General features: G+C 59.7%; 1 protein-coding gene and 1 pseudogene across 2 annotated transcripts in view; one reads left to right on the plus strand and one right to left on the minus strand.

The window, feature by feature from the left end:
• Window positions 1-233: 233 nt before the first annotated feature.
• Window positions 234-1116, minus strand: LOC101410824 (glutathione peroxidase 1 pseudogene; annotated as a pseudogene).
• A 1599-nt stretch (window positions 1117-2715) lies between these two features.
• MAPKAPK3 (MAPK activated protein kinase 3) overlaps window positions 2716-27238 on the plus strand; it is a 28398-nt gene continuing 3875 nt past the window's right edge. Inside the window, exons 1-6 of one of the 2 annotated variants that reach the window (XM_058288991.2) lie at window positions 2716-2827; window positions 3628-3895; window positions 22461-22600; window positions 23767-23831; window positions 24290-24369; window positions 26063-26186. In XM_058288991.2, the coding sequence (XP_058144974.1) occupies window positions 3680-3895; window positions 22461-22600; window positions 23767-23831; window positions 24290-24369; window positions 26063-26186 (625 nt within the window). In that variant the 5' untranslated portion in view covers window positions 2716-2827; window positions 3628-3679. Of the gene's footprint in view, window positions 2828-3252; window positions 3355-3627; window positions 3896-22460; window positions 22601-23766; window positions 23832-24289; window positions 24370-26062; window positions 26187-27238 lie in introns of those variants that run through there. The other variant, XM_004451775.3, reaches the window with a different exon arrangement.

Here is a 27238-nt window from a genome sequence, read left to right on the forward strand (position 1 = left end):
AAAGCTAATTAGGTTCAAGGCTGTGAAATGTCTAAATCAAGGCACCATCAGAGATGATTTCTCACCAAAGTCGGCTACTGTTGATCCTGGGATCTTGCCATGTGGCAATTAGGCATATGGAGGAGCATGTCTCCTTAGCCATGGGCTGTCCATGGGGCTCTCCCAGCCTCTGTGCTCTGCTGGCTCCTCTCTCAGCCTTCTCAGGCAAGAGTCCAGGTCTGCTGGTCTCTCTATTTTCTCCTTTTTTTTTTTTTTTTTTTTTTGCTGACACTGGACATTTTATTAGAGGGGAGATTTGCCTTGGTCTGGGAAAGGGGAGGCTGGGATGGACAGATCCAGCACCCATCTCGGGGGATTTTGCCGGACTTCAGGTGTTCCTCCCTGCAGGTTTAGAGGAAACACCGTCATGGATGAAAACCCCGTGTGGAGGACAAGGATCTGCCGGTGGCGCCCTAGGCACAGCTGGGCCCCTGGGACAGCAAGGCCTCTATGTCGGACTCGATGTCGATGGTTGGGGAACGGCGGCTGTACCTGCGCACCGGTACACCGTCGGGGCCCACCAGGAACTTCTCGAAGTTCCAGGCGACATCGTTGCGGCACACCGGAGACAGATGATGAATTTGGGGTCGGTCATGAGTGCAGTGGCATCGTCGCTGGGCGCAGGCAGGGCCTCTCGCAAGAAGGCAAAGAGGGGGTGCGCCTGGGCGCCGTTCACATCGCACTTCTCAAAGAGCATGAAGTTGGGCTCAAATCCACCTCCTGGTCGCACGTACTTGAGACAATTCAGGATCTCTTCGTTCTTGGCGTTCTCCTGATGTCCGAACTGGTTGCACGGGAAGCCGAGCACGACCAGGCCCCGGGGCCCAAGGCGTCGCTGCAGCTCGTTCATCTGGGTGTAATCCCGGACCGTGGTGCCTCAGAGCGACGCCACGTTCTCGATGAGCAGCACCTTGCCCCGCAGCGAGCCCAGGCTCACCGGCTCCCCGCCGGCCAGCGGGCGCGCTGAGAAGGCGTGGACAGAGCGCTGGGCAGCCAGCGCGGCCGCCGAGAGCGCCGCGGCGCACATGCTGGAGGGTCTGCGCGGCGCGAGGACAGCTCCGGCACCGGGCGGCCTCTCTATTTTCTCCTTGAACTCTGCTGTGACTGATCAGTCACCTCTCTCTGGACCTCGGCTCCTAGAGCCTTTTGGGACTTCTTTTCTGGAGCTCAGCTGTGGGTGAACCTGGAGTGCTTTCCCTCAAATGGCTGGATCAAATATGGCAGAGCTCCCTTTTCCTGTGTGTGTCTCCATTTATATCAGATCCGGCAAGAGGGTGGAGACCCAAGCTGGCTCACGCCTCACTGACACAGTCCAATCAAAAGGCCCCCCACCCACAGATGCCCTTGACCCGGGCAGGAGGCAGCTTTTTGAGATTCATAAAAGAAGTTCAAACTGTCACAGCCATCAAGGTTGTGCTTTCTCCCTGAAGACTGGCATTCTGGGGCAGGCTGCCAGTGATCCTTAGTCCTTAGCTTGTCACAGGCAGGGCACAGGGCAGTAACTGTCTGTCTCTCCATTCTCTTCTGGGCTCTGTTGATATTCAGCCTTTGCTTCCAGTGGCTTTCTCTCTCTTTGAATTTCAATCCTTATAAAGGACTCCAGTAACAGGATTAAGACCCATCCTGATTGAGCTGGGCCACACCTTAACTGAAGAAGCCTCATCCAAATGTCCTACTTGCAATGGGGTCACACCCACAGGAGTGGATTAAATTTAAGAGCATGTTTTTCTGGGGTGCATTGCTCCAAACCACTGCAGATACAGCTGTCCTTCCTCCCGTCATGGTAGAAGGTCATGGGGCAGCAGGGTAGAGCATCTGTGCAGAGTCTGGTCAGCTGAGGGTATCCTTGAGGTCATCTGAAGATCACCTGGAGGAGACAGTTAGAGCCCCCACACCCGACAACACCTCTGCACAGAGTGGGTACTCACCAATAGTTGTAGCACTCACCCAAACTCATTTACTCATTCACATAACAATCATAAAGCACTGGGGAGGCAGCTACGTGTGGAGGAGGGCACAAGTGAGCACCCTCCAGCAGATGCTGCAGCCCCAGCATGCACGTGTGTGTTTGTCCTGGGACTTGCCTAAGTGCTGAGCGGGAGGACTTGGGGTCGCTTTTGAGTGGCACGGAGGCTGAGGGGGCTGCAGTCCTGCCAATGGCCTGAAGATGGCAGCAGAAGCCCACATAGGGACCCTCCCCTTGCTATGTGTGCCTCCGGCCCCTCAACTCTGAGTGTGTGAACTTGTACCTGCAATAGCAGTGCAGATATACCCTAGGGGACAGCCCCTGACAGCTTGGCTCTAGGCAAATTGTTTCCTTTCTGGGACCTCAGTTTCCTCATGTGTAAAACGGGAGTTGTTTGGAAGCCTGGGTTGGCTCAAAATTTGGAAGAGGTTACCCTAATCTAAGGTAGGCTTCAGAATGAAACAGAAACCTAAATGTAGAAGTGAAAGCCATAAAGCTAATAGAGAGTATTTGTGTCACTGGGGGGGGGGGGGGGGGGGGCGGTTTCAACACTACCGGAAAGTCCCATACGGTAAAGTGAAAGTTGATGGATCTGATCAAATGGAAATTAGGGTTTCAGGTCCAAGGACTCTGTAGACAGATGACAGACAGGAGGGGGTGGGGGAAACCCTCCAGCCAAAACCAAAAGACAGGAAACCCCGCCGGAAAAATGAGCCAAGGAGAGGAGCAGGAGATATCCAGAGGGGACAGACACCCAGAGCCATGAGGGACAAGGGAGTCACGAATCAAAGAACAAAAAAGACCACTTCAGCTTCAAGTTGGGTACGCTGGAGGTTGGCCGCGACTAAGGACACGGGAACTCTCAGCTTCTTAACTCTTGCGGGAGGGCCGCCAGGCAGCGCAGGAGCAAACAACCCGACTCAGGTGGATTCTTGAGGCTCCGAGAGTAACAAGTCCTTCCTAGGTCGCCTGTAAAACCCGGTTTCCTGCACGGCCCACGCAGGACCGGACTGGGCTCGCGCTGGGGTCTCCCGGGGTGGTTCCCGGAGCGCTGGAGGTTTCCGCCCCCTAAAGAAGTCGGAGTCCAGGCGACCCCTCTCTACCCCTATTTCTACCCACGCTCCATGGGGCGGGGCATCCCCCGCCCTGTCGGGGCCCGCCTGGCCCTTTAAGGCTGTCCGAGCGGGGACCCGAGTCGAATGACGCGCACTGGGGAGTGGGGGGGTGGAGGGAGACGGTCACGTGGGGCGCCGGTGGCGCGACTCTCGGCCCGGGTGCCGGGCAGCCGTGGGCTCCCGCGACCGCCGCCCTGCTCCGCGCCAGAGCCGCCACAGGTGCAGCGCCGCCAGGTACGCCCGCTCTCCTGGGCCGCCCTCCGCGGCCCGCGCCGGGAACCTCGCCGCCACCCGGTGCCGGAGCCCTTCCCCTCTTGACACGTGCCGGGACCAGCCTCGTTACTACCGGGTTCCGCGATCACCTCCCCTCGCGCGCGTCCCTACTCTCAGGTGGTTCACCGGGTGCTCCCAGCCCTGTCCCCGCCCGCAGTCCCACTGGTCCCGAGGCTCCAGAGGTGGAGCGTGTCGGGGTCGTCTGGTAGGACTCACACTTCCGCTCTCCTCCAGGTACCCCGGGACGCGCCAGGCTGGGGCCTCCTCTGAGCGCCCCGCGGGGGCCATGGATGGCGAGGCAGCAGCGGAGCAGGGGGCGCTCGCGCCCCGGCCGGGTGTGCCCGGCGCCCCGGGTGCCCTGGCCGTCGAGCTGCGGCGGGAGCCCAAGAAGTACGCAGTCACCGACGACTACCAGTTGTCCAAGCAGGTGCTGGGCCTGGGTGTGAATGGCAAGGTGCTCGAGTGCCTCCATCGGTGCACTGGGCAGAAGTGTGCCCTGAAGGTCAGTGACCCCTCAACGCTGCCCCAGGCCACCCGGAGGTCCCAACAGCAGAGGCCTCCGGGCATCTGCGAGGACCAAGACTCCTGCTAAGTCTCCTGTGCTCAGTATCACCTTTCACCCTCACGCTCTTCTGTGAGGCCAGGCTGGTGTCCTTCCTGCTTTACAGATGGGGAAACTGAGGCTGAGCTTGGCTAAGCTCAGCATGTCCCAGTGAGCAAGGGGTGGAGTCAGTGTGGGTAGAGCTGCTGCACCCGGAAGCAGGGAAGGGGTGGCTCCCGGCTGTGGGGCTCCGGAGGGGCCTATGTGTGGTCAGGCCCCTGGGGCCCTGGCTGAGACCTGCCACCCCTTCTGTGAGCAGCTCCGACAATGGGGTTGGGTCCAAGTTTCCCTCTGCCTGAGGCTGAGCCCTGGCCCAGAATTCGCCAGGGGCTATGGCCCTTGGCCCGCCTGGGTTGGACTGGTGGGAGCCTCCCAGGGCTGACCGGTGGGCGAGGCTGGTGCCCATTGCACCTGTGGGCAGGAGGCTGTGAGTCACCCACCCGTTTTGAAAGTGGCAGGCCCTGCTCCCATCCTGACCCACCGTCCAGCCACACAGCGCCCCAACTTCCCTGAAGGCCGGCTGGCCCAGGGCTCACTTGATACAGGTGCCACCAGGGGAATTTGGGGACAGCTTCTCCAGCCAGTGGTTCTAGCTTTAGTCACACAGTTCTGGACCCAGGACCCCACCCAATACCCAGAATCCCTGTGCTGCTGGCCACTCGGATGGTGGACCGTGCAGGGAGAGTGGCTCCCGGAGGTTAGGCGTACAGCAGTGTCTTCCGGTTTTACAGGGGCTGGGATTGTGAGCCTGAGCGCAGTCTTACAGATGTGGCTCTAATCTCTGCCCTGCGTTTGCCAACTCTATGACCTTGGGCAATGTCCTGGACTCTTGAAGGCAGGTTTCCGCCTCTCTTCGGGGGACAGATAAGAGTTGACGTGAACTTGAAATGAGATGAAGCTTGTAGAGTAGCTGATACAGAGCAGGCAGAGGCCTGCAGGGGCTACAGGACTTTTTTAGGGCACTCGGTCTGTAAGGATCTGAGCAGGGGACCTGGCCCCTCTTCCCTGCGTCTTTCTCAGGCGCACTAGGGCCGACAGAGGCACTAACCTCCCTAGGGTGGCCTTGGGAGGAGCCATGAGGAGGGACCCGGGGTGGCTCAGGCCCAGGCGTAGCTCCTCGGCCTGCTCACCCAGCAGCGGAGGCCCGGTGGGGGGAGGGCTTTCCCGAGCCCTGGGCAGGGGATGTTCTGGGTCCTTCAAGGAAAAGGTGGCTCTGCTGAAGGGGCTGAGAGTAGGGGGAAGACAGGCTCCCCCCTGGGCTCCATCCTGCCCCACTGGCCTGTGCTAGGGCCAGGTGCAGGGCAGTCTGCCTAGGTGAGGGGCCGGGTGAAGCCCGAGAACCGTTTCTCAATCCCAGCTCCAAATGTCACGGACGAGGCGGGCACGGGATAGGAGGCCCAAGTTCATGAGCCCAGGCAGCACCGGCCTTAAGTCTGGGCTGGCCCAGCCCCTTCCCTACAGGCCCTGTGTCTGTCTTTGATGTGGGACTTGGGCAAACCTCTGTTTTCTGATGGCAGCAACTTCCAGAGCAGCTCCCCTTGAACGCAGGGCCTCAGTGTTCTCTCTGGCCCAGGGAGGGCCTGTCCCCCTTTAGGCTTTCGTCGTGAACATGACTTGGGGTACTGGCTTGGAAACTTTGGGACTTGGCCCCACGTTGGCCTTCAGAGGGGGTGCAGCCGCCACCCCAGCACCTTCCTGTTCTTGGTCGCTACCACCCAAGTGATCAAGTCCACACCCAGCCAGGCAGGGTCCTCACCCCCACCCAAGGCAGTGCTGGCCCAACCCTGTGTCCCTGGGAGCCTCCGGGCCTGCGTCGGGGCCAGCCTGGCCCGTCAGCGTATTTGTACCACGAGGAGGGCCTCTGCCCTCACCTCCCGCTTCCCAAGTGCCCCCTGCTCAGGACCTGGGGATCTTGGCACACGGGCGGGCCTGGGCCCAGGGAGCTCGGTCGGCTCTCGGCTGAGTCCTAGCCCCCTCTCCCAGCTGGCCTGGCCCTCTCGCCAGCTGCCCTGGTTCAGCCCGCGCAGGGGCCACAGCACTGCATGGTGCTGTCTGCTGCCCTGGCCTGCTCCGGCTGAGCTAGACCTGCTCAGGCTGTCCCTGCCCTTCCTGGAGGTCCAGGCCCGGCCCCCTGGTCCCTCTGCCCACCCATCCTCTCAGCCCTGTGGCCTGAGGTGGCAGAGCACGCTTAGCACCAAGCCTGGAACCCAGCATGCACTATGAAAACAGGAAGAGCGCTGTCACCGCTCTGTGTGGGCCCTGGAGGAGTAGGCTCCTCCCTCCCGGGAGCGGGGCCTCTTCCCCTTTCCTTCAGCCTCTGACCACCGCTGGGTTGACACTGGCCTCACTCACAGAGTGCCTCCCTCCAAGGCCGCGCGGGCCCCAGCGCAGTCTCTCCACCCTCCATTCTGCCCCAGCACTCTCTGCGGCGCCAACCGAAGCGCTGAGGAGTATTGGGCTGTCTGGCACAGGGGAGGGCCGGTGGGGCAGGGGGCTGTCGCCTGCTGGCCTCTGGCTTGCGCCCCTCCCAGCCCTCGATGGTCAGCTGGCAGCTCACAGCGTCACCCTTCGCCGGGCACAGCCTGACCCATCTCTGTGCCCGTCAGCCTTCCCACCGCATCCGAGATCCAGCCCCTCCAGCCGTATCCCACGTGCGGAAACGAGGCCCCGCAGCAAGTGGTCACAAGGCCCGACGCTTGGCTGTGGGGAGCGGGGGTCCTGGCAGACGCCAGGCTCTCCTTCCCTCCCCACTCCCTGCCCAGCCCGTCTGTGGGCTGTGGCTTCCTGGCCTGCAGAGGTGACCGCGGCATTTTCGTCTCATAAAAGCAACAAAAGGTCTTGAGGCGACAGAGGGGATCTGCATTTGGGAGAAGAGGTGGGGTCTCCTCTCCTACCCACTGTCTGGTCTCCCGGTGCCCTCCCGGTCCCTTTTCCACCTAGGAGGGTGGGGCGGTGGGTGGTGGGTCCGCATGCTCCCGAGACTCCTGCGGGTTGGCTGCGTCGAGTCCCTGCAGGGAGCGTCTTCCTCCTGGGCTCAGGATCGAGGGGTGTGGGAGGGCTGCTGGACTGTGTTGCCCGGGACACCTTCCTCTGCGCTTGGTGACCCAGTGCTGGCATCGGGAGCCTGCTGTGAGCCAGGCTCCGCTGTGCCGTCTCAGTGATGGAGTGAGAAGAGGCCACATTTATTCTAAGGGAAGTCGGGAGGAGACCTGGCCCAAGGTCCCACGCGGCCGGAGGCCCTGGCTGCACGCTTTGTACCTCTAAGCATGGCGTTCAAGGCCTCCGCACTGCAGCCCACCTGCCTTTCCTGCCGTGGCTGCGTTTTTCCTTCTCCTGCGCCAGAAATCCCTTTCTGCTTGTCAAGACTCAGCCTCAGGGGCCCCCTTTCCAGGAAGCTGTCCACAGCCCCTAGCTTCAGGATGACAGAATCCTTTGGCTCCCCAACCTATAATACTGCCCTCTGGCTCAAGGTTCCCTGAAACTTACCTGAGCCCATGTCCCCAGAAACTGAGTGAGGTTCACCTCCGAGCCCCACTCCCAGCCAGAGGGGAGGGCTGGTGTCTGGTAGGGCTTCATAAGTGCTTACTGAAATAGTCACAGCTTTGGAAGGTGTGCTGGTAGCTGGACTTTTTCCGGATTTCTCTTTCTCCACAGGAAAGGTTTTTTTTTTGACTGCTTCTCATAGACAAGTCACAAATGCTCTCCATTTGGCCTGTACGGTGGCCTAGGAATTCACAATTGAATTCAACCGTTGCCCGCAGGAGAACCCACAGAGAAGACTCGGGCCTCAAGCAAATGCCCATGGGCGAGGCCATTTCTGCCCCTGCCTGCTGTTTTTTTTTAAGATTTATTTATTTATTTCCCCCCTCCTTGCGGCTTATTCCTTTTCTTTTGCTGTCTCTTCTCTATGTCCATTTGCTGTGCATTTTTTCTGCATCTGCTTGTCTCCCATTTGTTGCGTCGTCTTGCTGTGTCAGCTCTCCAGGGCGCATGGGCCATCAGCTCTCCGTGGTACACGGGCCAGTTTGCCTTCACATGGAGGCCCTGGGACGCGAACCCAGGGCCTCCCGTATGGTAGATGGGAGTCCACCTAATTGAGCCACAGCCACTTCCCTCTGCCTGCTGTTTTGACCCCACCTCTGAGAAGTGGGCAGAGGGGCTTTCTGTAATCAAAATGCCAAGTAGAAGGTAAAATGTGAGCTGGATCCAGAGATTGGCGCACAGTGGACCCAGAGCCCAGAATCCCGGCCGCCTCACCCTGCTGGGAGTGCTATGCCCATGGCTCCGTGGGCGAGGCTGGCTTGTTGGGGCTGGTGCTGCAGAGCTGGATTTGAGGCCGGGTGGGGCAGCCAGGCAACTCGGGCACTTTCTCATTTGGCAGCCACCACCCCTTCACCTACCTTCTCCAGACTGGTCAGATCAGCCTCGAAGGGGCCACTTGCCACCGAATCAACAAGCCAGAAACTGCGTGGCGGGGCTGGCAGCCCTGCACAACAGAGGCCCTGGAAGTGGTTCCAGTGCCCTTGAGGTTCTCTCCAGGTGGCTCCCCGCCTGCCAGGGAAGAATCTGAGGAGCTGGTGTGCCACCACACTGGTGGAATCTTCTGAGTTGTCAGGGTGCAATCTGCTTTTAAAACAAGGAACCTAGGGAGGGCATCAAACCCTAAGAAATGTATCTCCAGTGGTGGAATTTTAGGCAGGGGTTGATTGTTTTGAGATGCTGTACACCAGTTGCTGAGCCGGCCTTGCTCATGGCTTTAGAACCCGCGTGGCCAGCATATAGTTAGGGATCCCTTCTGCGCGGCTTTTGGGATCTTTTTCCCACCCCGTCTAGGAACTGATGCCACTTCTCCACATTCCAGGCCTTGGTGCTGTGGATTTTCATACCCTTATAAATGACTACTAGTTTTCCAGCATATTCTAACAGGGCCTGTGCCCACCTGCATGTGTCTTACTAACTCCTACCATTCCCATTTTGGGGATGAGGACACTGAGTTTCAGAGAGTTGAACTACTTGCTCAAGGTGCTCTGCTGGTGAGTGGCAGGGCTGGGATGTGAGCCTGGGCATCTAAGTCACCCAGAGGCTCGTTCCAATCCGTGGGGACATGGGAGATTGTCCTCCATGGGGCCCTAGCTGGGCCTTGATGGATGCTGCTGCTGGTGCTTGCCCACTTCTGCCCCATGCTCCTCCCTGGATGTAGTGTACGGGTGGCATTCCCACGGGACCAGCACGGGAGGACCACGGTGGCTGCTGGACCACCTCAGCAAGGTTGCCTGGCTCATTCCAGGCAAGCTGGCTCAGCAGAGCCCAGAGCACCACAAGCAGGAAATGAGGCTGGCAGGTGGGCGAGAGGAACTGTCTGAACTGGGCCCGATAGGGAGGCTTCCTGGAATAGGTTGGCAGCTCTAATCCAGGCCCCTGGTCAGAGGAGGATTCAGATGACAGAGGAGGGCACTGAGTATTTGTGACATGCCTGTTTCGGACAACTCAGCTGTGGTGTGTTGGGGGCCCTGGAGGGACTCTAGGGCTTTGTTGAAGAGGAGGCATTTGCATTGGGCCCAGGGGGAGAAAAAGGATGGGAGGGGGGGTGGTGACTTCTTGATTTGCCCCTGGCTCAGATCTTAAACTCCCCTCCCACCAGAGCCTCTGTCTGTGGGGCCCTACCCTGATGGGTGGGGCAGAAACTCTCTCCTTCCCCCAGCGCTTTCTGTCCTGACATCACTAGGACCTTGGTGGAACACCACTGCCAGGCTGCCGAGGCTCCTGGGTGGCAGGGGCTGCTGTTCAGGCTGTGTGGGAAGAGCCTCGTCTCCATGACAATGGAGGTCTCTCTTGTGCCTCCGCTGAGATTTGCATTTGGGCAAGTGGTTTTCCTATTTGGACCCCCCATCTTTGTCTCCCAGGGCCTTCTTGGGGTATTGTCATGGGAGACCCCTGCGTAGAGGCAGCAGGTGGCCCCTGGTGGCTGGCTGCTGTGTGTCTGCAGGTGATGGCCACCAGGCCAGAGCTGCGGAGGGTGGTCAGCCCAGGTGAGGGGGTGGGTTGCTTGAGCCCCCTAAGAGCACGTGCTTCCTGGATACATGGCTCAGTCGCTTCTGGTTGGTGAGACCGTACCTCCCCTGGGCTCTGGTGCTTTCCCAGGGGAGTGTTGGTTGTGCGGCCTTTCTCCCGTCATTTTGAGACCTTGTGTGGTCCTATGTGAGGCTGCCTGGAGTTCAGGGAGGAGCGGGGCTCTGGGCTTGAGTTCGGCTACTCTCTCCCCAAGTCAACTTGGACAAGAGTCAGTTCTAGAATCCTTTGCAAAACCACCATCTTCGTGGCGCGGTTGAGACCTCGGTTTGAACACATGCGGAGGAGCAGGATTTAGCTTGGTGGCCACGGCCACCCCCGTTACTGATACTCCGAGACTGCACAGGCCAGTAGACTCTCAGAGAGCAGGGTTTCCCTGTGGGGTGGCCTGGGTGCATTTTTTGTGGCACATTATTGGCCTCTCTGAAGACTTGGGCTGGTGGGAGGTTGAGCAGTAAGTTGGGCCCTGTATGACGCCTCCATCCGCTGCCGCCATCTGCAGCCACTATCCCCGCACGGGGCCCACAGAAGGAGGCCAGGAGTGAGGGCAGTTTGCAGCCATATTCTTCCCTGGCTTCTCCTTGGACCCGACGTTGCAACCTCCACGCAGGTTACGCAGGAGATGTCCAGTTGGGTCGGGGCGGACCTCAAACAGGGCACAGCTGCCAGACCCCCAAGGCGGCTCCAAGCCCAGAGCCTGCACCTGGGGAGGCAAGCTCAGCCGGGAGCTCTGGGCCCCGGGGCTCTTCCTCACCCTTCCACCCTTTCGGGACTAAGTGGATCAGGCCCTGCGTAATTGTGAGTAAAATCCAGGCTGGGGGGCTGCGTGGGAACAGCGGGGGCTTGCTTCCCTTAGAGCAGGAATACAGCTGACTCCCCCCTCCCCGTGCCCTGCAGCTGACTCCCCTCACCTAGTCAGGTGCAGAGACTATTTTCAGGGGTGTGGGGGGTCAGGGCCATAACCCACCCCATCGTCCCATTCGCAGGGTTTAGCCTCCTTGAGAGGCTCACAGCTTGCTGTGTAGACATGCCCCTGAGAGCTTCTTACAGGCTAAGCACAAATAAGGAGAACGTGACAACAGTGTTCTCGGCCCCATGTCGTGGATGCAGAGACCGAGGTTCAGGAAGGTGGGCTAACTCACTCAGGGTCACATAGAGGTGACGTGCCCAGGCTCGGCTGGAACAGACCTGGGGCAGGCTCAGCCAGGATCCAGAGCTGGGTGCCCGGTCTGGGCCACAGCCTGCCGTTTTGTAAAATGAGGGACTGAGTGCTCGGACCAGGGCCTCCCTTCTGGCCATGACACCTGCTGGTGGGCAGTGGCCACGGGCCGTGCCAGAGAAGCTGGCGGGTGAGGGACTGTTCTTCCAAGTAGATGGGCAGCTTGGGGGCTGGCCAACAGTGCCCAAGAGGCCTATCCTGGTCCAGCCGGCAAGTGGTGTTGCCAAGGAAACCATCAACCACAGAGATGCCACCAGCAGGTCTGCGTTCTGCCAGGAATGGGAGTTCTGGGGTGAGGGCTCACGTTTGAGGAGCCCTCCCCACCCTACTCCATGGCCCATTTTTTAGATCCTTGAGTCAGACTGAGCTGGTGCCAGGGTGTGTCCTCACCCTAGGAAGGCCTACGAGAGCGGGGATGAGTCAGTGCAGCCTGTTCCCACGCAGGAATGTAACCTCAGCCCTGCCAGGAGCGCCACCCTCGTCCCCTCTCCTCTCCCTTGTGGCCAGGGCTCGGTGATGGGATCAGAGACCAGGAATTCTCTCAGGAGCCAGCTGGGAATTAAGGCCTCGGAATCCCATTGCCCCACTGAACCAGAGCAGGAGAAAGGGGCCTGGGGCCAAGGGCAGCTGGAAACCTGGCAGCGGGTGCCCTGCCAGCCCTGGGGGGAGCCTGAGCAGGGCAGTGGCTGTCCATGCTCAGCCCGCCTGCGTGGGGACCTTCAGGGGTCAGGGATGAAGACAAGGGAAGCGGGAGAGCTGCTGAGCAGGGGCAGGCCTGAGGGGCCACGGGGTGGGGGCGGAAGGTTCTCCAAGGTTTCAACCATGCACCTCTGGCGCTGGTCCAACCACCCCCCGGACCCCCACTTCTTATTCCTTTGTCCTCTCGGTGATGTCTCGTCCAGTGGGAGAGAGCCCAGCTCGCTCGTTCTTCTGAGAGCTGGAAGGTGCTGGGCTCCGTCTCTCCAGAGCTGGCTAGAGGCGCGGCCTGCTCAGCGGAGGTCACCTGGACGCGGCCTCAGCTGCCCCGGTCACCCCCCTGCTCAAGGACGGTGGCCACTGCCCTCTGCAGCCTTGTGTTGGCTATGCTTGACCACAAGTGGGGGGCACAGACGCCCTGGCTGAGGTGGGGTCTCTCTATGAGGAGGGACTGTTGAAGGGATATTATTTCTGAGATTAGAACAAAACACTGGTGTTAAAATTTTCCAGTCTTATGATGAAAATGTCCTATTTTTACACAGTTGGAGAAGAAATAGAACCGGGGTAATGTTTCACAAATTATGTAGCTGATTTTGACAGAAAAATCTGGTTTTCCTCTGAGAAATTAGGGAAGGAGAATAGAACCTGGACCCTCTGAGAGCTACAACCTCCTCCTCCCCCCATCTCCGGCTGAGTCAGAACCCCCCCTGCTCCCGCCGCGTGCTGGGTGCCCACATGTGCCTCATCCACAGGCTTCCTGCAGGGGCCGGGGAAAGGCCGCGCGGGGCCCCTCTTGAGCCCCTGAGGTCATGCTCAGAGGGTCCAGCTGCTGGGGGTCCCAGGCTTCCCTACTCCCCCACCACGCATGAGGAGCGCGTGCACCCATTTCTCAGCTGGGGAGCTGGGGCTCAGGGCGCTTAAATGATCTGCCCAGGGTCACACACTTTGCAGAAGGGGACACTGCTCCAAAGTGTGGTTGGAGTCCAGCTGATGTAAGGTGCCTGTCCCCCGGGGAGGTGGGGAGCTGCCCTGGAAAGTGGGAGGCATCCCCGCCACCAGTTCCCCAGAGCTGAGCGTTGGGTTAGTTCTCTGGTGTGGGCCCCCAGCTCTCAGCCTTGCTTCCCTCCCGCCCCCAAGCATGCCCCCCACCGAGAGCTGCCGTTCCTAGGCCCCCCCTCTCCTCCCCTCATCAAGCCTTTCACGGCAGAGCTGGGTCCTTGGCCCTTTGAGTCTTGGTCCACTCTTGAGCAGCCCAGCCGGGCCCCTCTCCGAGACCATTCCCTGTGACCATCCGGGTCTGGCCCCAGGTCCCAAAGGCGAGGCCCAGATTTCCCTGAGTTCTGGAGGGCAAGGAGGGGAAGAGCGCAAGACCGTCTCAGGCGGGGCCCCGTGGCATCCTGGGCGGGGAGTCCTCCACCAAAGCGTGGGCTGTTTCTATCCATGATGCCCCAGCCCCCCTGCCGAGGGCTCCACACCTGCTGGGCACTGGGCGGCCCTGTGCTGCCAAGAGCTCTACGTGTGCTTTCACTCCATCTTCATGGGCACCCAGGACCTAGTGCTGTCACTGTCCTCATTTTCCAGATTACGTCAGTGAAGCTCAGGGATGTTGAATGTTCTGCCCAATGCCCAGGTGAGCAGGTGAGCAGAAGACAGAGCCAGCTGCATCGGGGTCCATATCACCCAGAGCTGGCCCTGCGCAATGCTTGGAGCACTGGGACCCCTTGGACCTGCCCCACCTAGCACTCATGTCCCCGCTATCCCTCCCCCTCCTGGCCTTGGAGCCCAGCTTAGTCCCCTCTTTCCTGGAAGTCCCCAACCCCCAGACCTGGAGTTTCTGCCTTTGTTTCCAGGTTGTCAGAAGCAGCTGGTGGGAAGCAGATAAACTGAGGCCATCAAAATTTAGCAAAGGGGAGGATCTCGTATTCCTGACTTGACAACTCCAAAATGTGTGATGGCTTTCCTGTCAGCAGAGTTTCATGGAGATACCTGGAGCGTTGGGCCTCAGCTGCTCCTTCTCCTCCCAGGAGTCTGGTGGGCGGTGGGCAGGGGGCTCCCAGCCAGTCAGCTCTCCCTGTCAGATGCCCCAGCCTTGGCCTGGAGGGGGTATTGCCTGGGACTCCCCTTATTCCTAGGTGCCCTCAGGAGGGACTGCCAGGTTCTGGCTTGGAAAGGAAGGGGAAAGGAAGAGAGAGAGCCAGTTACTCCAGGCCTACAGCTTCATCAAGAGTCCCGCTTGACAAGAACTCACCTGTAGATCCCCGAATCGCGGGCAGGGCCCCTGCGGCAGCATTCCCAGTCCCAGGCCTGGGACAGGCCCCCAGGCAGGGTCAGTAAATGTTCTTGGGAGTCAGGAAGGGATCTGCAAATGAGCAGGCCTCCCTGGGGATGAGGGTGGGATCCTGGCTCCCAAAGGACTCTCAGATTTAGAGGTGGCCCTATGGGAACCAGGTGACCTTGGGAAATCACAAAGTCTCCCTGAGCCTCAGGCTCCTCGGCTGAACATGGTGGCTGTTGAAAGGCAAGATGAATGGGTGTCGCAGGCTTGGCACACGGCAGGGGCTCTGGGAATATCCCCCGCTGATGTAACAGTGCCCGAGGAGCAGAGCCTGGCCCAGACCCAGGGGTTAGGGACAAGCTCCTGGAAGGGGCAGCTGGGCCTTCCCAGTTGGTTTTCGCCAGGCTGGAGTTGTGGGGGGACGAGTGCTCACCCCAAGCCCTGTGATGCCTGGAAGAGGGGCCAAGCAGCTGTCTGTGTGGTCCCCACTGCCTCGAAGCTGACTGGTCTGAGTTCACGCCTCAGTTCTCACTCGCAGTTGTGTGATGTCGGGCAAGTTGCTTGGCCTTTGGGAGCCACAGTTTCCCTACAGGTAAAAGGTGTGGTGCTCATTCTTCTCCAGGTGTGGGAGTACTGGCTAGCACCAGGGAGACAGTTGTTAGGAAGAGGATGCTTGCGCTGACCTGACTTAATCGTTCCCTGAGTGTCCAGTGGGGCCTGGGCATGTGGGCCCAGTGGCATCATATGAGCCAAACTCTCTGGAACTGAGCCTCTGAGAAGTAAATAGACAGGGTGAGATGGAGAACAGGACGTGGTCAGAAGCCAGTGAAATGAGGTCTGAACTGGCATGCGGCCAACTAATCCATCCCTGCAAAATTGGTTCCATTAGCTCCTTTAATGAGCTATGAAAGCTGGGAAAATGAGTGTGTGAGAGAATAATGGCCCACGTCTGAGGCTCTAATTTGAACCTGTGGCTAAGAAGTTAGACTTGACACTATTGGAAGCTCTCCAAATAGCAATGGTGCCCTTGGGGGAGAGGGAGGACAAGGTGGGGGAGCGCTGGCCTTATAAGGAAGCATGCTGAGACCTTGAGAAAGGAATGCCTGCTTCTGAATCCTGACCTTGGGGTCAGCCCACACTGCCCCATCCTGACATTTGCTCCCAGAACAGGGGCTGAGGCTGTGGCCCCCACTCTGAGTGGGTAGAGCAGCTAGTGAAGGCCAGGGGCCAGGGTGAAGTGTGTTAATAACCCTCCCAGGTGCGAACAGCACAAGGCAGAGGCGTGCTCAGCAACTGGCTGTACAATGAATCCTGCTGTTCCATTGGTTTCTCTTATTGTATTAGAGATGTGTCCCCATGAAAAGACAACCCAAATATCACAGAACTGGGAGCAGGAAGGGATCTTAGAGATGGCTGAATTGAAAACTCTTGTCAGGAGGGAGTATGTTAGGTTCAAAGCATAGCCTCCCCCTCTATCGAATAGGGGCATTGCCACCACGAAAATATAGATGAGTTGAAACTTCAGTTTTCTTAAGACATTCTGTTTATCTCTGCTGCCTGATTGTCTGACATTGCAGATTAATCCACAGCTGGTAAACGAAGCTCTTCAGCATTCTGGCCTGCCCTTGCCTGACGCAGGCTCAAGACCCCTGAAGTTAGAAAGAAGACACACCAGGGAACCTACCAGCCCCTGCCACCCCTGCCTTCTCCCTTCTGGCATAGAACAAAGCTAAAAATCCCAAGAAAGCAAAGGGCCTGGTGATGTTATCTCAGCAGTCCTGGTAGATGTGCCAGGCACTGTGCCACCTCCTGGCCTCAGCCTTGATAGAGGAATCCGTAGTAGATAAGCGCATTTGAATCTTTCTATATTTGTGCAGAACTGCTATTGAAGATGTTGACAGAATCTTACACTTTCCCCTCACATCAGGTCTGGTGCTGAAACCTTTTTTAGTATTTGGTCTTGGAAGAGGTTCAATGAACGCCTGCGCGTCTCTTCGTGGGGTGATAAAAGCAGCAGAGCCTACTTATTTCCCTCTTTACCAATATTCCTAGGAAGCTCACTATTAAAATTTGTCCTCCTTGGTAGTTAAGAACTCACATGGGTTTCTGGTACTTTCCCCCCTTTGTTTTAAAGAGGTTCTCATGTTTTTATTTGGTTTGATCATGCTTTGAATTATAAAGTGTCTGCAATCCTGTTGTCAATGAGCAGGGCACGTGGAAGTCATGGACTAGGTGTGCCCCACGGGGTTGGTGAGAGGATCTGGATCCCTGGCCTCCAGGAAGCTCTCTGTGCTGTAGGGCTGATGCTTCTTGGCTTGTGGGTTGTCATGAAATCCAGAGTTTCTGCTTCTTAATTTGCTATTCCTCCCCGATGAGAGCGATGCCAGGGCTACAGGTTACCTGGTCAGGGGGGTGTGGAGGCCTCTGGTCTCGGCTGGCAGCCTCTGCACCTCCTGTGTGTGAGGCGGATGGAGAGCCTGTGAACACTTTTGTTTGCCAAGAGCCCAGCCCTAGGGTGAGCGGGTGTGGACCCTGGACGTGTGGGTGGGCATGCAGGTCTGGGGCATGCGGGTGGCCTTTTCTAGGCTGGGATGTGGATGGAGAAGGGCTGGTTTCCTAGGCTGAGCCTTTACAGAGCCACTGCATGCCCCAGCCCTGCTGGGTGCTGGGAAGGCAGACAGTGGGCTTTTCCAGCTCTGGGCAACGAGAGGGGCTGGGCCCAGCAGAGAGGTCTGCGCAGAGGGATCTGGGCTTGGGCGAGGTTGTCACAGGTCGAGTTGTGGTGACAAGACACCCAGTCTTTCTTGGGCACGCCTCGGTGATGAGTTTGCTGCTAGGCACTTTGGAGAAACAGAAAATAATAGATGAATGAATGGGCAGGTGGATGGGTCCCGCTCTCAGGGAGTCTGAAGTCCACATCACAGAGGCTAGAGACAAACATGTGCCTACACACCCGCTCCCCACAGCCCTGCACATGCATGCACCCTTGTGCCCACGTGTAGCCCCCCCACACCCCCATACCTCCCCACCTGCACCCCCACATACCCCTATATATGTACACCACTCACGCAACCATGCACACATTTATTTCAGAATAAGTTTCCCAAGACTTGTGCAAGCCGTGGTTTCGTTCCGGGCCTCTCTGACTTGGGGCCACCTGCTCCCCTGCTCTCCCGTCAGGCAGTTCTTGTCTGGATCTCTCTCCAGAACCCGGCTCTCTTCCCTGTTCGGGTCCCACCATACGTCAGCCCGGGGCCCTGAGGGTAATGACCTCATCCTCCCGAGCCTCCTCCGTTTCCTCAACTGTAAATTGGGGCTGGTGATCTCCGCCCTGCTTGCCTCATTGAGTGGCACGGAGCATTCCCACGAGATAAGGGGCAGGAGAGTGTTTTGTAAACAGCCCCCGGAAGCTCTTGCTGTTTTCCTAGCTCTGGAACTTGAGAATTCTGTCTTCGGTGGGAAGCGGCCCAGGTGTGAGGGGTCTGACCTCGCCTGACACCCCACTGTGCCGGGTGGTGTTGGCACAGGCAGGTGTCTGGGAAGGGCAGGGGCCCCTCTGCCCTCAGCCTCCGCTGGGACTCACTGGCTGCTGGAGTTGGCAGGGGCCCTGGCCATGCGCCTACCAGCTCTGGGGGCAGGTGAGAGGGTTTGATAAAAGGAGAAGGAGGGGAGACAGGAGAGATGCAAACCGTTGCAGCAAAGCCTGAGGCCAGAGCAGGGTCTTCATTGAAGGAAATGTCATTTCAGAGTCAGGGCTCTCAAGCCCTGCCCTGGAGGCTCTGCGCTGGGAGAAAGCAGGCCCCACCTCCCGGATGGGCACCAGCTGGAGGGGTGGCGCTGCCCAGGTGCTGCCATCAAACCTCCAGCTTTGGTGGGTCCATGGGGCCCAGGGAATGTAGGACGGGTGTGAGGCCAAAGTGTGTGCCTGGTGGGTTGGCCAAGGGCCCCAGCTCCCTGTTCTCTCTGCTGTGATGGGGCCTGAGACACTGCTCCCCATTCTCGATGGCTCCCACCTGGGCCCGGTGTGAGGTGCAGGGTCCACGGAGACCCAGCTGCTCCGTTGGTGAGGGGTGACGTAGGAGTGGTGCTAGGATAGCTCTTTTGCAAGGCAAGCCTGTCCCAAGGCCTCTGTTGTGGTCGAGTCTAGCCCAAGCTCTCTAGTTTAACAGGGAAACGGAAGTCCAGAGAGAAGCAGAGTGGCCACTCCGGGTCATGCTGAGAATAGGGGTAGCACCCAGGCCTTCTGCCTCCAGGCCCTGTGCCCTTCCTATGCCCGGGGTGATGGGCTTTTGCCCGGGGACCCTTTTTTGGGAGGACAGTGTCGAGTCCATCGCAAACTTGTATGAGTGAGGCCGACTGGTAGCCATGGGCTTGTGAGCAGTCAGGATGGGCTCCCTGGAAGAGGGGGTAAAAGCTGCTTCAACAGAAAGGGTAGGGGAGGTGCAGGCCGCCCCCAGGCAGTGGGGGGCAAGTCGGCCAGGCTATCAGATCCCGCATTTTTGAGTCTCCCTGTGGCCTCCTCAATTGAATCTAATTTCATCCTCATGACTTGTAAGAGTTTCTTCCCTCATCCACACCTTATAGATTATTAATTAAATCTATCAATATTACCTGAGCCAGGTAATATAAATCTACTCTAGGCCAGGCCCTGTGCTGGGCACTGGGACCCAGCGGTGACCAGGTGGACCTGGCCCTCCCCTTGTCAGTGCATGGTCTGATGAGGGAGGCAGCATGGCATCCACATGGCTGGGGGAACAGCTGTGTGATCTGGGGCCAGTTACCGCCCCTCTCTGCGCCTCAATTTTCTCCTCTAAAAAGTGGCAATAATTAAGTCCCTTCTTCCTAATCTTTATAAAAGCCTCTGAACAGAGCTGGGCACATGGTAAGTGCAGTATCTTTATGTGTATATTTGTGTAAAGAGTTATCAAAGGAACAAGCTAATTGCAGGTTGTAAGCAAATGCTGCACAGGAGGTAAAAGGCAATATGAGGGAGCTTTCTGGGGAGCTGAAAATGTTGTGTCGATGGGGGTGGTCACAGGGGTGTTTGCAATCGTTAGAACTCACAAAACCGGACTCTTGAGACCTGCGCATTTTACTGTGTGTGAATTATACCTCCAAACAAAAAGCACATAGAGAAAGAAAGAAGATTCTTTATCTATACGAACCTTGAGGTTCACTTTAGAGAGGGTGGTCAGGGAGGGCTTTGGGGGGAGGTGACATTGAGGGGAGTCCTGGAAGATAAGGTTCCAGCCCTGAGGAAGGAAGATGAGGACACTGAGGCTTTCAGAGGCTTGGGGCCACACCCGAGGTCAACCCGAAGCGCCTGGGGGGCCGATCGGCGGGGTCAGGCCGGGGCTGGAGGCCCTGCCCCTCTCGGCTGTTCGCGGGTGGGCCCTGTCCAGCGCTCGGGCCCTGCGGTCTCCCCTGCGGAGAGCCCAGAGGTGCCTTCCTCCTGCCTTGCGGGGACAGGCCTGCTCCTGCCCTCTGCGTGTTCTCAAGGCCTTGGCACTCGGGGAGAGACTATTTTAATCTGCGTGGGAAATGGGTTCCTAAATATGGGCAGAGCGGGGTGAGAGGCAGCGAGCGGCTCCAGCTCAGGGCAGCGCCACCTGCTCCTCCGCCTCAGCAAAGCAGGCCGAGGCCTTGAGACGCCCTGGCCTCCCCCTGCCAACCACCTCCCTCCTCCCCTCCCGCCCGGGCCTCCCGCCTCCCTGCGGCCGCATGCCCGTCCTCCCCTCCTCTGGTCATGAGCTGGAGGTTTTGTTAGGCCCCAACTGAGGACCCCAGGCTAACCTGACCTGGCCCCTGCACTCGAGCTTCTTCTAGCCTGGCGGGAGGGACAGAGGCAAAAGTGCACCTGGGGGGCGGGGGGAGACACTGGAGGACTTTTCAGAGGAGGAGACATCTGAGCTGAGCCTAGAAGGTTCCTCAGAAAGAGAGCGTTGATCCAATGGGGAAGATGACGGGGCTGGCGGCCCAGACCGGCCTGGGCGTGGGCATAGAGATCTAGAGGAGGAGGCCTGCTGGGCAAGAGCGAGTGGCTGGTTTTGGCCAGAACAGAGGTTCCAGGGGCCGCGGGGGAGGGACAGGAGGTGGGAGAGGAAGGCTAACCCTGGAAGCCTGGGGAAGAGGTGACCTTTATCGGGAGGACGGTGGGGAGACTTAGAGTAGGGGGGTGGTCTTTGACCACACGTGGAGGAGGGCCAGAGGGGAGAGGCATGTATGGGGACCCCAAGAAAGGGTTCCAGCCCCGGGCTTGGGATTTTATAGAGAAGAGAGAAGGTGCTGGTGCAGGGTAGACTGCAGGGGGGTGGCAGTGGGAGAAGAGGGTCCAGGAGGCAACCTGAAGCCCCGGCAGGACGGCAGGACGTGTCATGTCAGGCTGGGGGGGAGCTGGGGGGATAGGACGCAAGGCAGGAAAGAAGCGCAGGAGGGCACAGCAGGGAGGGAGGGGGTGCGTCTTGGGTCCTGTGGGCCAGCGGCTGGGGCAGCCTGGGCCAGAGCCGCCCTGGGACGTGGGGGCGGGCTGGGGGGCAGTGTGGCCAGCTGAGCCCTCCCCCCGCCGGCGCTTGAGGCTGAGCGCAGAGAACTGGGGGTGTTCCGGGGGCAAGGATCCGTGGCGTCTGCATTCGGTGGCAAGCGGAGCAGGGACGTGCCTCCGGAGCCAGTGAGGAGCTCAACCAGGCTGGCCCCTGTCCCCCAAACTCCCAGGCTAGGCCGTGGCGAGCAGCCGCAGAGACAGAGGAGCAGGCAGGGGGCGGCAGACGCTGAGAAGCCGCCCTCTCCCCTCCCTTGGACACAGGGGCGGCCTTGCCATGCCGGGCTCTGCCCACACCGGTTCCCCTTGCCTAGAGAGGCTGGGCCGGGCGCCGGCCCCGCGCAGTGCCTGTGCGCAGCGGCCTGCCTCTCCCCATCCTGTAGCCCAGGCGAGCAGGGCACCTGCCCTCAGCCCTCCTCATCTGGGTGGCCGGTCCCCGGTGGAGCGCTGAGGGGCCGGGGGCTTCCTGGCCCCGCTCTCAGGTGCTGTGCCACCGCCCCCCGCACGCCTCCTCCCCTGCAGACTGAGCTGCCCTGAGCTGTGCTCCTGGCACCTGCCTACCTGAAGCCCGACTTGCCGCCCTGGGTGCATTCGGTCCTGTGGGGGTGACTGTCACGACCCCCACTTTACCGGGGAGTTGTGCGCAGCCTGGGTGGGCAAATGTTTGCCTGAGTCGCACGAGTCCCGGAGTCCTCCAGTCCCAAGGGGCAGCCCTCCCTCAGACCCCCCTCAGGTCCACACCCCGCAAGCAGGGCCTGCAGGCGTGGGGGAGGGCCGAGCCTGGCGGCCCCGCGCGGTGCTTGTCGCATGGGCCCTGCGCCGCCGCTCCCGGGGAGGTTGCGCAGTTGTCCTGGAAGCCACTGCCAGGGCCTCACCAGCCGGCGCGACCATCACCTCGATTTAGAAGCTCCGCCCTCGGCCCTGGCGGCTTCGTTCCGTGCCCGCTCCCGGAGCCTCTGAAGTCTTCGCTGCCCTCGTCTCGCAGGGGGGCGGCTGGATGCTCCGCTCTGGGCTGGGGTCCTGGGCCGTGCGAGCCGGTGAGGGCTGGACTGACGGGCCCAGGGTGTGAGGCCCAGCGCGCCTCCTGCGGGGCAGAACCCCCTGTCCGCGCACCCTGCCGCACCCCCGGCCCTTCCCGGTGCCCTCCACTGCGTTCCACGTAGAGACACCGAGTGAGGATCACAGAGGGCCCGGGGCCTGCTCTGCGCCAGGGGCCACCCTGTGCTCCCCACACGCCCGATCCCCAATCCTGGTCACAGATGTGCGGAAACTGAGACTCAGGGGATGTGGCCCCAGCCCGTGCACCCACAGCCGGAGTGTGATTTGACCCTAGTACCTGCTCAGTTCCACCTCACTTGCAGCTCCTGAGAGGGGAGGCGGGGGCTTCTGTGGCGTCTCAGCCCCACGGGCTGTCAGCCGCTTCCCAGAGCCTCCCCACGCCACGGGCCAAGGGCTGACTCGCAGTTCCGGGGCTCATTGCACCGTGAGCCAGGAAAACCTGGATTCCAATCTTCCTCCCGTCCCTCGTAAGCTGAGTGCCCTTGGGCAGGTCCTAGGCCTTTCTGAACGCCCGTGTCCTTTCTGAGAGCTGAGGGCAGTGGTCCTGCCTGGGTGGCTGCCGAGGAGGCGGGCTGTGGGCCTGACGCTGTCCGTGTCCACCCGCCCACAGCTTCTGTATGACAGCCCCAAGGCGCGGCAGGAGGTGGAGCACCACTGGCAGGCCTCGGGAGGCCCCCACATCGTGCGCATCCTGGACGTGTATGAGAACATGCATCGTGGCAAGCGTTGTCTGCTCATCGTCATGGAATGGTACGCCGGCCTGCCCCGCCTCGGCACCCTGTGGGGGCCTCCGTGGCCCCTGGCCTCCAGGCCGGCCTTCTGCCTTCCTCAGCAGGTGGCTTTGGCTGCCAGCCCAGGCCCTGAGGGGTCCCAGAACGGGGACTGCAGGCCTTCCTGTGGGAAAGAAGCCCTGGGGATTCCAACATGGCCTCCCTGAAGAGGGTTTCTACGCGCGAGGAGGCACTGGCAGAGTGGCCAGGAAAGGCCACAAGCCCTGAATATGGAGGGCAGGGGGACTTGGGGAAGAGTGGGACACACCCAGGCCCCTCTGCTTCTTCCTTCCCGCCCAGGTCTGCCTTCCTGTGGCCCCACCAGATTCTGGGGGCCAGGGGCTGGAGCCAGGAGGCAGCTGCCACCTCCACCCCAGGCCTCTCCCACGAGCATGGTGGCTCAGGCCCAGCCTTCCTCGGACCCTGGGGCCCCCAGCTCCTCCCTGTCCACCTCTCCGGCACCAGCCCCCTCTCACCACATACACAGGTTAGGTTTGGGGTTCAGATCCTGGCTCTGCTGCCCAATAGCCAGGTGACCTTGGGCAGCTGCTGACCTCTCTGAGTTATAAATGGTGGAGGGAGAGCTTCATGTAACAGTCGCCTGAGCTTGGCTCCATTCTGAGGGCTCTCCATGCGTTGCTTCTTCAGTCTCCACAACTCTGTGAGGTTGGTGCTCTCACCCCATTTCAAAGAAGACGAAGCTGAGGCACAGAGAGGTGAAGAGACCAGTCCAGGGTCCCACGGTGATGCACACGGAGGGTGGAGGCCAGGGCACGGCACACAGTAGGCACTCCGAGAAGAGTGGTCATGATTTTAATTGACATCTCAAGCCACATTTGGGGAAACTGAGGCCTGGGCAGGTGTGGGGCTGCTCAGGGCATCAAAGGGAATATGGTGCTCCCGGGAGGGGGGGGTGACGGAGCCTACCACCCTCCCCCGGTTCTCAGACTCCTCTTCAGCCCACCCAAGGTGTGGGTCCACCACCCGACAGCCTGCGAGACATGGGGAGGCTGAGGGCGGCTGTGCTCCAGGGGAGGAGCAGCAGGGACTGTGGCCTGGACCTGGAGCCGTGGCAGGGGCAGGTGGACCGTGGCAGGGCCTGATATCCCCGGGTGCCTGCGTGCTCACCATCGCCTTCTCTTGCAGCATGGAAGGTGGCGAGTTGTTCAGCAGGATTCAGGAGCGTGGTGACCAAGCGTTCACTGAGAGAGGTAAACGCATGGAGCTGGACCAGGGCGGGGGTTCTGGGTGCAGGGATGAACCAGATTTGTTGTGTGATGCTGGGAAAGGCCCCACCCCTCTTATGCCTCAGTCTCCCCAGCCAGACGAGAGAGGGCAGGGTGCACTGTCCACTCCCCCATGGCGTTTTGTGAGTCTGTGACGTCTGGTCAGAGATGGACTCTCCGTGGCCTTGGGGTGGAGGGCTTGATGCCTCCTGGTGCTGACCAGCAGTCGAGCTGGGGAGGGGATCAGGGTGGGCTGGGGACATGCCTGCAGAAACCTGGAGTGACCGGGGTGGGGCCCGGGACAGAAGGGCCTGGGCGCAGGAGTGCTGGCACCGTCTCACGCTGGCCCAGACGACTGTGCCCAGGTGGGGTGACAGGAGGGTGGGGCGTCCCGGGCCCTGACCTTTGACTGGAATCACCACTTCCTCCCCCGTCTGCCGCAGAGGCCGCAGAAATCATGAGGGATATTGGCAGTGCCATCCAGTACCTGCACAGCCAGAACATCGCCCACCGGGACGTCAAGGTGAGGCTCTGCACCTGGGTTGGAGGAGCAGGGGAGGGGGCGCCATCCCCCTCCAAAACCCCTCCAGGCTGCCAGTACCGCTGGATGGAGGCGGGGGTCTTGGGTCGGCATTCAAGGCCCTGTCCCTGCCCGGACAGCTCCTCTCAGCCTCATCTCCTGGGGTTCCAGCACACTCGGTCCGCTGTAGCTGGACGGGTCTCTTGGTTGCCTTCAAATACTGATCCCAACAGCAGAAGGGAATGCCTGCCTTGAGTCTGTAGGCTCTGGCAGGCATCACCTGTCATTTTCATGCAGCCTCGTGAGCTAAGTACCAAAAACCATGTTACAGAAGAGCAAACGGAGGCGCAGGGAGAAACTCGCTCAAGCCGCGCAGCTAGAAGCTTGCTGCACTGGGAATCACTTATTCATTTGTGCATTTGTTCAGGGAGGATTTTTGTGGACTCAGAGTGTGCCAGGCCCCAGAGCTGCCTGATGGTGTCGGGGGCTTCTGAGAAGGAACAGTCAGAGTTGTGGTAGATCAGGCCCTCTAGTGCCAGCGTCTTAAGAGAAAGAAGCCCCTTTCTGGGCACCGGAGGAAAGGACAGGGGCCTTCTCATCCTGCCAGTGGGGGGGCTTCAGGAGAGTTCTGGGGGCTCATCTCCCCAGATTTCCTACCCTGGGAGGACCCGGTCTGAAGGGTCATTGGGATCAGAAGGATGAAAGGCAAGCTGAGACGGCCCCACGTGCACACATACACGCAGAGCAGCAGCCGTGCCTTCCAGGCTCTCGGACTCAGGTCAGAGCGTCACCCACCTTAGCTTCTTCCTTCTGACTGCGCAGAAGAGAGCCCGGGGGTCCGGCTGCTGCAGCAGGCCCTTCCTCTGTGTAGCCGTGACAGCCTTGACTTCTCAACTTTTGTTTCACCTTAGCCCTGGCTTCTTTTTTCCCCCCAAGGGGAGAGAAACCTTTTGCAGAGAAAAGACCCTCATTTAGACTAAACCTGCTTCACTGTTTTTCTTCCAGTTCAAGGTTGGATCATCTCAAATAGAACCTGAGAAATAGCTCCCACTGCCCCCAAACCAAAGCTCCTTCCAACACCCTGTCCTTCCACCCCAGCTCTGCTTGGAGGTCCTTCCTGCACCTCTCCATGGGCCTAGGTCCTAACCTACCCTTTCACAAAAAGTCCGTTTCAGGGCTGCCTCCTCCAGGCAGCCCTCCCATCTGCTCTCATCCCCTACGCCTTTCTGAGCTCTGTGACCAGGAAGAACTGCCTGTGTGGTTCCCGAGGCGGAGCAGCCTCGTGTGGGGCTGACTTGCTGGCTCTTCGAGCTTCGTTCTGGGCTGGGTGCTGGGCATGTACTTGGCACTGGCTCGGGAGCCATCTGCCTTCCCCCGGCATCCTCACCTGGCATTTCCCGGCAGCATCGTGAACTCAGGATCGACAGCACCTGCCTCCGGGCTCTCTGTGGCATGTGGTTATTCACAGCCTGGAGTGAGCACCTGCCTCAATTTCCCCTCTGCAAAGGGGGCTGTCACCTCCAGGCAGGCTGATCTTTCCTACATTTGGCCCACATGGTTGGTGGCCAAGGCCCAGGTCCTTTTATGAGACGGACCTGGCTCCCTCCTGGGATGAGGAGACCAGCTGAGGATCAGCTGCGGTCTCTTCCCCCACCCCATGCCTGACTTGAAATCATGTTTTCTCTTCCTGACGCAGCCTGAAAACCTGCTCTACACATCCAAAGAGAAGGACGCAGTGCTCAAGCTCACCGACTTTGGCTTTGCCAAGGAGACCACCCAGAATGCCCTGCAGACGCCCTGCTACACTCCCTATTATGTGGGTGAGTCCCTGGCATATGTTTGCACCCTCCCCCCACCCTGTACTCTGCTCTGGTGTGGGGCAGCGGGTGGGGTGCAGAAGCCAAAGAGTTAAAACCCAGCGAGGAGGGAGAGGGAGAATTCTGTCTGCATGGAGGCGGGTGACGTGGGGGGCTGGAGGCTGTAAAAATATTCTCCCCAACTTCAGCTTCTGCTTTTGAAAATAGATCCAGGAAAATTCTGGCTGTGGCCTGTGAGCTGAATGACATCACGGCAGCTCTAAATATATATGTGATAAAAGGCTGCCATCGGCTCGGGCCGGAGCCCAACCGCGGTTGTTTTTCTCCGGTTTTCGTCTTCCTGGGATTCATGTTCAGGAAAGTGGGCAGGCCTTGCCCTTATGTTAGAGGATCCCAGGACGCCCACAGCCTGCTTGTGGGCGAGGGTCCCTTAGGGTCCCTTAGGCATGGGCCTGGGGGTGCAGCTCCCTGCTCTCCTGCCAGCAGGGAGACCCGCTTTCTGGTAAAGCCCCTGCCTGAAAGTACCCTGTACCCAAGAGGCTGGGGCCCCGTGACTCAGTTTATAGAGGCCTCTTCCTCAGGAGAGGACTTTTTTGAGGGCTGCTTGAGGTGGGGAACCCCCTGAGAACTGCTTTCCGGGGTGTATTTTGCAGTGCTTTTCCTTAGTAGTCTTCTGGCCTATCTAGCTCATGGCACAAATGGGAAGACAGAGGCCCTATGGGGAGGTAGCCAGGCTGATAGAGGACCTCCGAGCCCCGTCCCGAGCCCTCCCTGCCTGTGACCCAGCTGTGCACACAGAGATGCCTGGGCACGGCAGCTGGCCTGCACAGGGAGCCCGCCATGCCCGGGACTGGCCTTCTCCCGCTCTCCTCCCTTGCCTGGCTTGGGACTGGCAGAGGAGTGCAGGGCCTGGAGGAGCTGGGGGCTGTCGCTCCTTACGGCCCAGCCTGGAAGCGGGTTCATTTGGGGGGGAGCTGTTTTTCCTCTCCTAAATTCACACACATGCTGCCTTCCCAGAAGGTGCCAGACGCCAGTCTGCTCTGCCCCACCCCCCA

This window comes from Dasypus novemcinctus, chromosome 26 (assembly GCF_030445035.2).
Source record: "Dasypus novemcinctus isolate mDasNov1 chromosome 26, mDasNov1.1.hap2, whole genome shotgun sequence".
NCBI classification, from domain to species: domain Eukaryota; kingdom Metazoa; phylum Chordata; class Mammalia; order Cingulata; family Dasypodidae; genus Dasypus; species Dasypus novemcinctus.